The sequence below is a fragment of the Triturus cristatus genome, chromosome 5_2 (assembly GCF_964204655.1).
Source record: "Triturus cristatus chromosome 5_2, aTriCri1.1, whole genome shotgun sequence".
Taxonomy (NCBI): Eukaryota; Metazoa; Chordata; class Amphibia; order Caudata; family Salamandridae; genus Triturus; species Triturus cristatus.
The window spans coordinates 468691792-468706821 of record NC_140588.1 but is presented as its reverse complement, the minus strand read 5'-3'; the positions used below and the strand labels follow the sequence as shown (position 1 = coordinate 468706821).

The 15030-nt window shown below is 43.4% G+C and overlaps 1 protein-coding gene across 1 annotated transcript in view; it reads right to left on the bottom strand.

The window, feature by feature from the left end:
- Nucleotides 1-839: 839 nt before the first annotated feature.
- The window catches only part of YAE1 (YAE1 maturation factor of ABCE1), a 210472-nt gene continuing 196281 nt past the window's right edge, over nt 840-15030 (bottom strand). Inside the window, exon 4 of the mRNA XM_085607437.1 lies at nt 840-1368. Within this exon, the coding sequence (XP_085463563.1) occupies nt 951-1368 (418 nt within the window). The 3' untranslated portion in view covers nt 840-950. The remainder of the gene's footprint in view (nt 1369-15030) is intronic.

Genomic DNA, 15030 nt, shown 5'->3' with positions numbered 1-15030 from the left:
CTAGGTCCAATTAAAAAAAATGAGTAACACATATCACGTGTTTCGTACAATGTCCACCACGAAAGTCTAACATATACAAATTAGAAAACGGTGGATACACCCACGGGGTGGCCAAAAACAAGCAGGGCAAATTATGGTTTACAGCAGCAAAATCCACATGCGGGATAATTCGTTAGGAGGCATCACACAATTAGTTCCTGTATTTCCTGGTAATAATAGCAAAATTATGTTACCTAGGAGGAAAAAGTGAATTGCTATTTTTTTTAATCGTTTTGTAAGTGCAGGAAAATCGTTGTTGCTTTGTGCTGGTAAGTGTTCTGCACAGAGGACTTAAAGCAGGGCGGGAAACCAAAATGCTCTCTGCTGTTGTGAATGAAAGATATTTGAGTTTGCAGCGTAAGAGATGCATAATGTTGGCAGGTAACCCCATGCTAACAAAGATGAATTAGCAAAATCGGCAAGCAACACGTGGACGTAGTTTTAAATTCCCAATTTGCTACACTTTTTTTTTTTTTTTTTTTTTTTTTTTTAATCGGCCTCTCCGTCTTCACCCAAGACTGCTATATTAAAAGTATCATCGGTCCAACGTGCCTTGTATACGACCAAGCGGCTGGCACGCATGACCGTATCGTCAGCTAACAGTCGATGTTGGCGCTGGTCACTTCAAGTAAGCAGCCTAGGCCGGCATGCCTGTCTTATACCAACGTTGCCCACTTTACTTCCCTTCTCCATGAACAAAGAAAAACATATGAGCATTAAAGGTGCGTTAATGTCACCGCACTTACTCAGTGGATTTCAGTTGTTAATTGCACGTGTAGCGCACAAAAGAATAACCTAGCTGAACAAAACCATGTTTTATTGTTGCGCTTCAAACATCACATCATGAGAGAACCATTTGAAGCAAAGCAACCACCAGACTTCCAGTGAACTAACAAGGCGCATTGAAGGTACTACTTCTCCAAATTCTGTAAAACATTCACAAGTTCTTCTGACATGTTCATATCCTTCGCTACCGACAGTGTCCGGGAAACAAGCTTTTTCAGCAGGGCCTCCTGTGCTTTTCTGCAGCCTTCTGGAGGCGAGGAAGTTGGGCCCTCACTTCTCTTGCAAGGGAAGCCTTTGGCATCAGCGCAGCATTCAGCGGAGCGTCCCTCTTTTGAGTCACAATGTTCCCGCGGCGCTGCACTCTGGTTCAAGCTCATGTCTTTGATGGAGTCTGCTAACTCTCCTGGATGGGGTTGGAGGGATGTTGTAGCCAAACTCCTCGAGGCGTTCTCTTCAAAGCGACCCACCGCCAGCAGAAGGTTATCTATTTCAGTGGACAAATAGGAGGTGGTTTCAAGAAGGCAACTCCAACACTTTAAGGCCCTTCAGGTAAAAAAATTAAATAAAAAAAAGAGGAAATAATTAACCCTGGATTGTCAAGATATGCACAAAAACTACATCTCACATTTGTAAAAAATTATAAAACATTCTCACATCAGGTTATTCACATTTCTGTTGTTCTCTTGCCTCTTGTAATAATATTGGAAAAAGCTTTTAGGTCACAGCTTAAAAAAGAAAAACCAAAAAGAAGCTCCAACCTGGGGCTGTTTTACACAACGTGCTTCAGGGGTGCACAGGGCATGTGCACCGACATTCTACACCACCGGGGCACACAAGTATTACAGAAGGAGAGTGACCCTCATGCAAAGGAGGGAGCACTTTGCCTCTGCAAATGCGTCGTATTATAGACACGGGTGAAGAGTCAAAGGAGCCGTCATGGGGAGCACTCAGTGTGCTCCTCAAGGAGGTAGTGCACAATCAGTGCTCCCTCTAGGGCGCCTCTTGGAAGTGAAGAAACGGGTAACCATGGACCCGCTGAGGCATCACTCTGCAGGTGGATGCGAATACTGGCTGCAGCCACCTGATGAGGGGGTCTCTGTCCACCTTTGGAAAGCAGATCTGCTTCTTGAAAATGGTGGTCTACTCTTCACTAATGCACTGGCCGCAGGAGGCCACGAGTTCACAGCTGTCCTGAGGGCTTTGCATTAACATAAAGAGGGCACAGTGACCTGGTCTCATTAGCACATCCAGCTAAAGGAGAACTGTGGTGCAGACCAGAGAAGGGCGCCCTTTAAATATTAGGGCCCCAGGATTGTTACATTTTTAGGCCTCTAGATCAGAGCTTCCTAAACGTTTTAGGACCATAGCCCACTTTTTAGAACGACAAACGTTTGCAACCCACCTAGTGTTAATGGACATGAGACAGACTCTTTTTTAAAGTAACTAAAGCATCGTGTGGCAGTGAACTATCATTTACTGACAGCACATTTTCCATTGAAATGGGCACTTAATTTTGCATAGACATACAGTTTTACTGATAAAACTATATTGCACACAAATGGGGTTTCAGTGAATATTTTTCATTTGTGCATCACTGCGTAGAGTGTCTTAATTTGTGTTAATGCTATTAAAATCATTGCTTCCATCACACTTCAGAATTACAAAGAAAGTGCTTCATTTCTGCGTCCATACGTGCTGAATGCATATAGTTCATTTACAGGTATTTACATTTTGTTGTGTGTTACATGACATCCTACAGCCTCTCCTTTCACACACTCTAACCCAGCAACACTGTCACATAATTCACATTCCTTTCTCTGATCACAAAATGAGAGGAGTTTGTAAACACCAATCCCCATGTTCAAAAAAATTAGTAGCAATTTGTCAAAAGACACAGCCTGACATTTGACATCTGTCTTTGAAGCGCAGCAAATGCGACAAGATACATACAGAATTTATAGGAATCTATTTATTGCTTGGATTTTGATGACCCACTAAAAATTGGATCACGACCCAGAGTTTGTGAAACACTGGTCTAGATGCCACTGCTCCATGGAATATAAACTTTGTGCCATATCAGCAAGATATATGGGCGTCGTAATGCTTCAAAAACCATTGAGGCAATTTTAACCTTCAATAGAAGCCAAAGCAGTTTGCATTATGAGGATATTATCAAACTTAAGTCATGGGTCGCTGCTATCAACCTAGCTGCCGCATAAACCGCTATCTGATGAGGGGTCAATGTTCTTCCAAGGCCAGTCAGCGCAGCATTTCTAGTTTTCAACCGAGACAGAACCACCGACGTTAGTCTCAATAGGAGATAACAGACAGTCTTCAAAAGGACAACAAGCATTTGCAATGCAATAGGTCTCGCATTTACGAGAGTGTAACCTATTGCCATTGTAAATGACAATGTCTTTTTATTTATGCTTTAAAATCCAAAAACAAAATAAAAGGCTTAGCCATTTACAATGGCAATAGCTCAAACTTGCGTAACTGCAAGTTTGAGGATTAGGTGAGGATTATTCTACCTGATTTAAATAAAAGTTCATCTTTTTATTGCCGCCTCCATGGGTGATGTAACACTGGATTGTCCAAAATTATTTCATTAATGTTGCAGGATTTGAGTCTTAAAGCTTGTTCTCAGCTTTGGAGCAGAAACAGTCCTTAATGTACACAAAGATCAGACTGCAGCGCGATGGACAGATGTGTGTAGGGGACGTGAAAGAAAGGGATATGTAGACGAGAGAGTGGAGCGAAGAGGGAGACAGGGAAGAGATGGACAGAGAAAAGACAGAGAACAGAACAGTGAAGGGAGGATAGATATGAAACGGGCGCGCAGCTTTAAACAGTGGAAAAGTGAGGGTTGTAAAGGAGAAAGCGAGCGATAACTGGAGGAGGGGGAGATAGGCAACGAGGGATAGGGGAGGGAGACAGGAGGATGCCGAGATGGGTATAAGGACGAGGGACAGCGAGGACAGGAGTGTGCCAGAAAGTTCTTTTGATGTAGCAGCAGGTAGTGCGGCTCTCTGCACCCATGTTCCAGCGGCCGAGTGTGCCCCAGTGTTGGCACTCAGGTGCGTTCAGCATCACGCCGATGCCCGTGGCTGCGTGTGCCCCAGTGTTGCAATTCAGGCGGGTTCCAAGGAGCAGGTGTGCTGAGACTGTAATACACGTCTATATGAAACTCCAGGTAGGGATTGACACAAACTGAGCAGCGGCCCTTCGCACGCATACGGCAGATTTACAGACTGAACAATAACTTTTAATAAAGAGGCATGCAATACTATATCCGGAGCGCGTAGGCGCTTTATACCACGCAGTGATATAAGTAATGTCATCTGTATTATGTGGCTCTTACTACATCGAACTTGGAAAAAGGAATCACTGACTCACAGCCCCCTGCAGCTCATAAACATCTCGGCAGCAGGCGCATAAACAGTCTGAACTGTTGTAATACCTACCTGTTGTTTCACAGGGATAAACAAAGCATTCCAACCAACAGAGTAGGCAATGTGTCACGTGCACCAGTGCAAAGAAGGAAATGGACCCCTTAGTTGCTGTTTTCCGCTGCAACTCTTTGGGTACTGTGCACAAACATGTAAAGAAAACATGGAGAGGAGGAGAGTTTGTGTGGCGACTTTGGAGCTGAGGAACCGGGTTCGAGCCTGAGCGTTGGCTCAGCACCCTGTGATAATGGGCAAATAACAATCTCCCTGTGCCTACCAAAAATAAATGTGTCCCTCCTTAACGAAACTGGTGCTCAAGTAGAGGGCGCCAATACCTAGGGCCAGTTTGCGCGATATTTATATGCCCAAAAAACCCTAGCATTTGTCAGATTCTTTTAGAAAGAATTCAATTAAATACATACGGCCTGATAACACTACACTGGAGAGACGAACACTTTGCTGCACACCAGCCCACCACGGCACAGGCAAGAGCCACTGATCCTGTACGATATACCACCATAGAAGGGAGATACTGAGTACGTGCTCTCAGCAGCACTTCAAGGGAGACGCTGAGTCCGTGTTTCACCACCATGCACATCAGTCCCGAGACAAAGCCTTCACTCGCTCTGGGGGCTTTTTGTTTCAGTTTCGTAGCTCTTTCCACATTAGTAACATTACACAGTAACATGTTCGTATTTTTTGTAGACACAGGGAGATTAATCGGCATCTCTGTTAAAGACATTTAAGTAATGCCCTGAGCTGCCAATTAATCTTCCTGTGTCTACAAAAAATATCAAACTGTAATTGTGTAATATTACCGGTGCTCGTAGAAAGCGCTACTATAGTGAAACAAAAAGCCAGAGAGCGAGCTGCTGCAGTGGAGAGGACGTGGCTCAGCAGCGAGATCTGCAGACTTCGGTGCTGGGGATCCATGTTCGAGCCTCAGTGTTGGTTGAACATCTTGTGAATAATTGTGGGAAATGTTCGCCCTAATTTTAAAATAAAAATCATTCATCAATATCGGAGGAGTGGTGGGAGCCCATACAATCACTATTGTAGGAGGGGTGGGAGTGGAGACAACAGGGATAATCGCAGGAGGTGTATGAAACGACAAAACAAAGGTGCAGCCGCCATAGGTGAAGATACGGCTGGGCATGCCTGTGCTGTAATAAAAACAAGGCGGGGAGGGGGTGGGGTGGGTACACGCCCCCAACCACGACCGGCAGCTTACATTTGTCGGCAGGGTCTGACAAGTCCGTCAGGGAGGGGTAAAAAACAGATGGCACACTGCAGGCAATTAAGTGCCAGCAAAGCGGAGGAAAACTGTAGTTAGGCGCCGCTGCCTCGGGACTACAAGGAAGTTACCATAGGATCAACAGCCAACAGAAAGCAAGAAAACAACAGCAATGCCAGAGTTAAACCAATCGCAAGGGGCAGGAGAAATTACACGGAGTTGAAGCCAATATACAGATTACTTTAAGCCTCGCTGAGACAGCGCATGCAGCGCATGTGCTGCCAAGGCGAGACCTAAAAAGCGGCCTAGACACCAGGCACCGTGTTACAGAGAGTGCCCTGGAAGCAATAGGGGTTTGAGTCTGCTGCTTCCTATACTTTGGTATTACTAAAGCATCTGCAGATGCTTCTGCAGCCCATTCTATAAAATGGAACAGTGGCGGTGCTCATTTTTTGATGACGTCATCATGAGGGGGTGTTCCTTCTGTTGCATGGGGTCTTGGATGTATGCAAATGATGAAATACTTTGCACCCACACCGTATTACAGATGCACAGACAAAAGACCTGTAGGGAGGGAAACTGTGTGACACACAAAGGCGGCAAACAATATCCCCATAAGTGCCCCCCTGGCAGGAGGGGGCACTTGGGGGTCCCAGAGACCAACCCTTTGCCCCGAGCACTACTCTGCAGGTGGGTGCATAACACACTACACCTGCCTATAGGGAATGCCTTTCTCCAACTTTGAAGAGATGCCAGTCTGCCACTAATGAAAGAGGGAGTTGTATTTTCCACCTGCGGCCCCATCTTTCACTAATGCACGCTTCTCAGGGCAGGTTTGAGTTTGTGCCTGTGCCAAGGACAGCAGTTTTTTTTTTTTTTAATCGTTTTTTTTTGTATAAGGCTGTACTGTTGATGTCCGGGCACACCTAATTAGGGGTGGTCTGCCGCGCAGTGACAGTGGGCCAAGAGATTTAATTTAGAGAAAAAAAAAGTGTATGGGGTCTTGCCAATCCTGGAGTCGAGCCACAAGCCCCAGCTCTGGAGTAATCTGTCCCCCTGAGGGACCTCAGCCCAAATACTAAAGTAATCCCCATGACAAGTGAAAGGTAAATTAGATCCTTTTAGGAGTAGTTTTGACATGGGGGGATTGGGGGTTCAGAGAGGAGTTAGACCCGGCCCTCATTCGCCTCTACCTGGAGGGAAAAAGACTAAGTGGTGCCCTGGTGTATAATCTGATCCATGGCTAGCGATGCCCCACACCAGTCCTCTTGTGGACACCAAACCCTAGTATCAAGGAGAACGTTTCCCCCTAAAGCAGAAAGATTTAAGGTGAACCCTCCAATCTCCCCCTCTAACGGGACAAAATACTTTCTGGGACCCAGGGGTGAGGGGTGTATCCTAGTGCCAGGACATGCAAGCGCTGCACCCTAATCTAATTTTTAGGTCTCGCCTGACCCAGCGCATGCGCTGGTCTGGCGAGACTTATTGAGAGGGCTCCAAAAAGTGCTACCAGGCCAGCCTAGAGGTACAGTGCATGTGCTCGGGCGCGCGCGTCGCGCTTTACCGTGATTACTTTCACTTTTGCGGCCGCACGGCCGCTCTGATGTTTGATCGCGATTGCGATCACTTTCGCGGCCGCACAGCCGCTTGTTATGCTTTTGTTTAGTTTAACTATCAGTCATAAAGCAGCTTTTAAACGCATTTTTAATTGCTTTTTCTTTATGTCTTCTGTTTAAAGTATACAGTGATAAAAGGAAACAATGCGGGCTTTTGGTGATTTCCTTTATTTTCGTACCATCCAGGATATTAAGATACTGGTCATGATGCAAGGTGGCAACCCTAGCCTCATCATGTGTTGTGGCTCTTCAGTCTGTTTTTTTCACATCGCCCACCTGGCCAAAATATAATGGCCCTAGTTTTTGTCAATGTTACTGGCTCTGTAAGTTTAAAAATGATTAATTTACCAAACATTTCTCTAAAATATAGTCCAATGAGACTAACTAAATCTGTTTCATGAAAAGGCGCGTTCCGGGAAAGTGGGACACTTTTTTGGGACTGATCGGGCCTAATAGTGATCCCAACCCGACCCTGTCTATGGCCCTTTTCTCAGTCTGTTACTCTTGCATGCCCTATAAATAATTAACTTAAAAACATTCCAGCCCTGCAGCCCTGTCAGGAGTAGACCGCCAGAGGAGTAGTACGGGTACAGACCCTAATAGTTTGCCGTACTAGACGTCTTCCTACACGGCGCTCGTATGTCCTACGTCTTCTGCGTCACTGTGTGTTAACTCTTAATGAACTTTCTTGTGTGGCGTGAAACTGAATCACATTTCGGCATTCGGCACCTACTCTCGACGTTTTAAAGCTGAATTGAAAGTGTCCCTGAGAAACAGTTTCAAGAGAAGCGCAAAAAGCGTGACTGTCGCTTTTTCCTTAAGGCCCGAATGACATCTGTGATATTGCTTATTATAAACCTTTTTTCAATTTGTATTTATATATTACTGAACCTACTGTAGAAACAGGAAACTCCCGCTCTGCTCAACAATCTGACTTTGACTAAATTCCAGAGCGGGTTTATTTCACTCTCTTATCATTCCATAATGAGCCTCACTGTGTTTTGTGTCCGTGTTGTTAAATTTCCGAATCAATGTTGTTCTTGGTTCCTTACTGTAGGAATTATGAGAGAGAGAGAATATTCATGCACTCCTGTACAGAATTTGTGCATTCTCCAAAACTCAAGAGGAATGGACTGCACTGCAGAAAAGAATACGGAAATAATAAATTAAATTAAATAAGGTAGACTACTTTGCTCAGGATCACAAGATTTGGTCAAGTAAGGGAGATGGGATTCAGGGGCTGGTCTCGTGATAGTGCATCTCAGCCAGTAGTGTACATGGGATGAGTGGGTGAACTGTGCGCACATGGTTGAGTTGAAGGGACCAGGTCAGTAGATGGTCTTCTGGCGCACCATTCTGATGGCCACTGCCTCTATGACCAAAATGCTTTTATTTTTAATGATTATTTGTAAAATATACTCTATCAGATTTTGTCAGATTAACATTTCTGACTTGCTCACATAAGTACCACGCCTCTCTTGAAGATGTGTGTATATATATACTTGCTAATGTACACAAATCCTTGCAAAGGATGTCGTGAGTTCCCCCTTTACCTTTTCATTCACCTAAATAGTTGCCATGTGTGTTCTAACTTTCAGAATTTGTCCATGACAGTAGCACAGAGACGTACAGTGCTTCAGATATGTCATATAAGAAGGTGACAACACATTCACTTGCTTTGCGGATGATCATTCCATTCTCAAGGTTTCTTTCATGCTTCTCCTATCTTGTTCCCTCCTTCCCGCTCTCTACTGGTCCCTCTATAACTTCTGTGCTATGCACCCTCAGTGCTTTGAGGCATCAACGAGCTGGGCAGCTGCTCGGGGTGCCTGCGCACTGAGGGGCACTTGTAACTTAAGTCAAAAGAGCCTTTGTGAAAGCAACCATAAGAGACAACTGCTACGATGTGTCTTTGACCTCCCTGTGGGTAACGAAGATGGATCCTCTCTTACTCCACCTCAAACGTCTTCTATCTCCCCAAGCAATTGTGTATCAAGTGTGCCAAGGCCCCCCAGTGCAAACAACAACAAGCATTGGCATAGCCAATAGGTCTCGCCTTTGGGACCTTATAAGTGTTTAGCCATGCAACAGTTGCATAACTAAATACTTATAAGGTGCCAAAAGCGAGACCCTCTAACGGGACAAAATACTTTCTGGGACCCAGGGGTGAGGGGTGTATCCTAGTGCCAGGACATGCAAGCGCTGCACCGTAATCTAATTTTTAAATTTTACCGGGGTGGTGTTGTGGGCTTTCTGCCCTACCTGAAGTAGGCAGATAGGGTGTAAATGTCGGAAATTGCCTCCCCATGAGACCATCAGGACAAAAAACATCCAATTAAAAAAAGAAGATGTGGGGTAGGAGTCCTGTCCTGGCATCAGGCAGCCCCCGTCCAATTTATTGGGCCCCAGAACGTTTTTCTAGCTCTATTGAAGGGGAGACTGGGAAAAAATCTACCCAGCCAACAGGAACAAAAAGCTCACCAGTGCACCAGGCAGGAAAAAAGAAGAACGAGTAGAGGCAGAAAAGGGGATTAATTCCCTTCCTGTTAGCGGATAGGTTAAAACTACACCCAAATAAATCAAAATATGCATTTACTTGCCATGGCATTTGGCTGCAAGGTTTGGGCTGCTGGCCAGCAGGCACCCTGGGAAACCTACAAACCCTGCGCTTTTTGGAAAAATGCCAGCTCTGGGAACTCCAGGGTGGTGTGGCTTGTGTTGATCCCAGCATACTTTTGTTACCCAGAATGTCATGCAAATGTCAAAACTATGCGTTAAAACAATCTATTACCTCTCCTTTTCATTTGAAGATGTCTACAGTATTCGGATCTCGGGGTAGGCTGACACTCGGGGGATCATAGCAACCATTTTTTTAAACTAGAGACCCAGGGGAATGCATGGTGGTGTGGCTTGCATGGGTCCCAGAACAGTTCTATTTCCCTCACAATGTTATGCAAACATCAAAACTACGATTACTATTGCAGCAATTCTCAACTTAGACCTCACCTTGCCTTTATACTTTTCCTAATATCTCAGTGTAAGGTACTGCACTTACTACAATCATTTTAAATATATTTTGGTGAGTTTTTGTTCCTTGTTAAACAAGGGTGACTGGGATTGTTTTAATTGTTTCATTTATTATTGTAGTTCATTTTCTTTGGAAGTATTTGAATTTTAACTACTTTGTTTCCACCTGGTTGCCCCATTGTGGGCACAGCCACTGGCATCATTCCTTTTTTTCCCCGAGGGCCAAGTGCTGGCAGACACAAAATGGCACCAGCAGAGCAGACTCACAGAGGGCACACCTCACCCAGATATGCCCACTTCACCCTGATGTGTCCAGCTACCACCCTCATGGCTGTTCAACTATGTTTTAAATCATACTCTGGTAAGTTTCCTCTATTTTTATTTTCAACCAACTACACCCTTTAATTATGCAACAGTAAAGACCCTTCATAAATAAAATATTTTCCATCCTGTACATCTAAAAAGAGTGGTGTGACATTTTTATAAATCTTTCCCCACGCCCAGTTCACATCATTGTAATCTGTTGCACAGACCAATCTCTTAGAAATTAAACTACAAAATTACTAGGCCTGTGGCCTCTGGCCTCTGTTTTGAATGGTACAGTGGGTAAAATATTAAGGATTGGAAAGCTACCAATAGTGATTGGCGGAGGTCAGTCCAATTGCAAGGTTTACTCCGATCAACTTTTGAGTGTTTGGCATAACAACCTAGCTGGCCAAAGGTGTACCCAGAAGTGGGTCCCTTTCTCACAGTCCCACATAACTCATGCTATACCTCATTGCCTAAACTAAACGAGGTGGAAAATGGTCTGGGGTTGCTTGTGTTCCCTTCTGGAGGGGAAGCTCCCCTGCACATTATGTAATGGACTGTTCCCATGGGAAGCAGGGTCTGGTTTGGATAAAGAGAGCATCAGTCTAAAGTGACACAGAGGGTGGAAAAAGATGGATTGAAATGCTACCCAGAGTGATTGCCAATAGTTATATGAATTGCAGAAATTCCTCCCATCAGCTTTAGTGTGTCTTTCATAACACTCATTATTGAAGATCTGGGTCCAACAGATTACAAAATGTTAAAGAAAGACTGCTCTGATTCCGCAGCATTGGGCTCTGCAACACCCAGCAGTAAGATGAATTTGGGAGGTACTCCACCAAAGCAAACACAAGGAGATGATGGACGGAGTGCTGAAACTTTTCAAACACTCACCCTCAGTCACAGATCTGGGTTGAATCCTTCATCATTCTTTAGCTCACTTTGCCACCCCAGTTCAGACACAGCCATATGCAAATCATTCTTGACCCTGTGCCTCATGGGAACAGTCCAGCCTGAACTGCCAAGCCATGTCTTCCCTGGACCAGAAACAAGCATCCTGGGACCGGTTTTGGGCTAACATCCCTCATCAGCCAGGCTAGCTTGAATCCAGTGGTAAAGTGAGCAAGGGACCCACTTCGGGGCATACCGGTCCTAGGATGCTTGTTTCCAGTCCAGGGAATACCTGGCCTGGCAGTTCGGGCTGGACTGTTCCCATTGGGTGCAGGGTCAAGACTGATTTGCATATGGCTGGGTCCAAACTGGAATGGCATGGTGAGCAAAAAAACAATGGATTTAGGCCCAGATCTTTGTACTGGGGTGAATGTATGACATTGTTCTGCATTCTGGCCATCTATTGTTGTTTTTGCAGGTACTCCACCACCCAGAAAAGTGTCTAATCACACATGAGGAGATCAAACTGAAAACTCTATTGCATACTTTCTAAGATTTCATGGAATGCGCAACCCTGATGAAGTCCTAGGGGACGAAACGCGTTGTCTGGGCTGATTGAAAAAAAGCTTGTCATCTTGGACATACATAAAAATTGGTTTTGGAACTTACTCGCAAGACTCCTGAAAATTAAATCCTGGTGGAGGATGTATATTTGATACATGTGTGAACTCTTTGGAAGTTATTTCTGCTTAAAATAGAGCATAAATGTATTGGACACAATTAACGCTCCTTTTCCAATTGTTTTGCAAGACTGCTTAGGCAAACGTGGTGGCAGGATAGCCATAATCTATAAAGAATCTGTAAACATCATTCGTTTTTCTTGCTCTCAATTTCCTGACACTCATAATCTATATCTAGAATTTAGATATTTGGTGTTTTTAATCTATTGCCCACCTTCTCTAACGCTTAATTATTTTGTATGGCTGAAAGAACTGATTCAAAAGCTATAATCACTTAATGATTTTAATGTCTGGGTGGAGTCCCTTTATGTCTCTAATTCAGTTTATGAACGTTTTAAACTTATTCCAACAAATATTAGGTGAACAACATACAAGGCTGGTCATCAGTTGGAGATTATTTTTTGCAACTAAGAGTCTAGTTGATTTCAAACCTGCCTTAACATTTTGTGATAAGACCAATTTTATATTTGCCTTCTGCTTTTCACTTAAGAAATCTGGTAATGCAACCAAACCTTCAAATATATTAGACATGTTCCATTGTAGGTCCTGATCGTCTGATAATAGCTCTAATTTATCCCAAAATTCCTAAGATTGTATTTTCTCCTCTATGGTCTAATTCAAATCACTCAAGCATGCCCACTTGAAAAATATTCTTGAAAGCTATTGTTCCGAGTAGTTTAAGAAATAAATTGCAATCCTGCAACTAGTAAATGCTTATGCCCGTCCTTAAACAAGAAAGCATCACGCGGAGAAAACTAAAAAAAAAAATAATGAAGGAAAGCCTGCAATGTATCAGACAGAGGAAGCTACTGTCCACATACTGTATCCTAATAAGGGTAGTTAAAATAGCTTATTATGCCCAGTATGATAATCATTTCCCACAAGACTACCAAAGACTTATTCCATACAATGAATTCTCTTGCTAACCCCAGCAATACTAATAAAACTATTCTTCAGTCTCAACCGCTAAAAAGAAATCCTTTTTTTCTGAGAAAATTCTTAAACTTAGAGAGGATTTCTCATGTTCATTGCTAGCCCCAGTAGCCCTTCAGCAGTTACTCATTCTGAGCGCAGTAACATTTCCTCTTTGAACCTCATAACTACAGAGGGCTTTTATTTGATCACCAACAGTAAACCCTGAAGTTCCCCCATATAATCCCATCCCAATGCTTGCTTAGAAAAACTAAGGATCAAGTGGCACTTTATCTCAAAGAGATTATAAATCCCTCCTTGTTAACCGGTATCTTCATTGAATGCTTTAAATACACCATTGTGCTTCCTTTATTAAAAAAAGAAAAAAACGTATCTGGATGCTTCTTACACAAAAAGAAATGTAAACTCTGTTCTCTAATACCTTTCATTGCTAAACTGCTTCAAAAGACAGCTACAAACATTTATTGGAGATAATCAATGACTGGATAGCTGGAGAGCAGGGGTTAGACTTGGCAGAATCACAAAGCTTGTGAAAAACTGTGCAATAAATGATCTGAGAACTATAGCAGATGATGGTGATGGGGGGGGGGGGGTCCGGATAATTATGGCCCTTTCCACTGCCTTCTGCACTATCAAACATGAAATCCTGCTACAACATATTTTCTCTTTAGCATTAACAGTACTGATCTAGAATGGATTACCTCCTCCTTGTCAGGAAGATTTGAAAGAGTCCAGTTCGTCTCTTTTGGTTCTATGCCCAATCTTCTTTAATCCTGCGTCCTCCAGGGTGCCATCATCTACCCTCTGGCATCTGTGCTGTAAATGTTCAATGTCAAATCTTATGTTTATGCAGACCATAGTTAATCTGTTTACAAACTCTCTAACAATTGCCTTCAATTGTCTGTTGGCTTTAGATGGAACCCAACTCTGGATGGCTAATAATTTCCCAAATTTGAATCTAACTAAATCAGAAATTCTATCAATTGTTAAATGGATCCAAGCTCTTTGGCCTGCTTTATGAGGCAAATGCCTACAAACAGTTTCCTCTCCACCTAATCTAGGAATCACTGTAGACACCAAGTTCTCCTCGGATCTCTAGTTTACTGTAATCATGAAGTCCTGCCTCTTCATCTGAAATTGCTCCTGAATGTTTTCCCTTTTCTTTTATTCCCTCATTGAATTACAGTTGACAATGGTTTTATGCAGTCTTGTCTGCCTTTCCAACCCCACCCAAGAAAACTCTAGACCATTTGTAAAGACTCCAAAATGCAACAGTGATATCACTGTTCAATAAGAAAAATATTGACCATCTAACTACTTACTGTAACCATGTTCACTGGTTTCCTGTTAACAACTCAATTTGAATCTGTTTGCCCAATGTACAAAGTATATTACAACACTAGACCTTCACTTTTTCTGAAACGTTCTGTAAATACATTCAACTTGCCATTTGAGATCATCTGGTACTCTCAACTTAGTGATGATGAAAGCCTAACTTCAAGTCTAGGGAGGGAGTTTCTTTCAACTGCAGATCCTACCTTTCTGTGAGATCTGAACCCGATCTCCTCAAATTTCAGAAATGTCTTAAAACCTGTCAGTTCACTTCCTAATCTTTAAAGGTTTGTTTAAGACTATCTGCTTACTCTGAATGGTAGATTTGCTTAGTGAGCTTTACAAATTTCCATAAAAGAATGAATAAACAAAGATGCTTAAACCCCGCTTATAACAGCTTTCCTTCTATGGAGGACAGCTGGAGTATTCTGATCTTGGGGTCTACTGGCACCTAGGGACCGTACCAACCCTTGAAATTTCTTAAAACTAGAGACAGAGGGTGAATTGGGTTGGGTGCAGTTTAGCACATTTTCTTACCCAGAATTCCCTGCAAAGTATTGGTCAAGAACACAATTTTCCCCATATCGGACAGAAAACGCTATCACTTCTAGCCAATAGCAAAAGATACAGCATTCCCATAACTCCTGAGAAAAACGGTACCCCCATATGCGTGG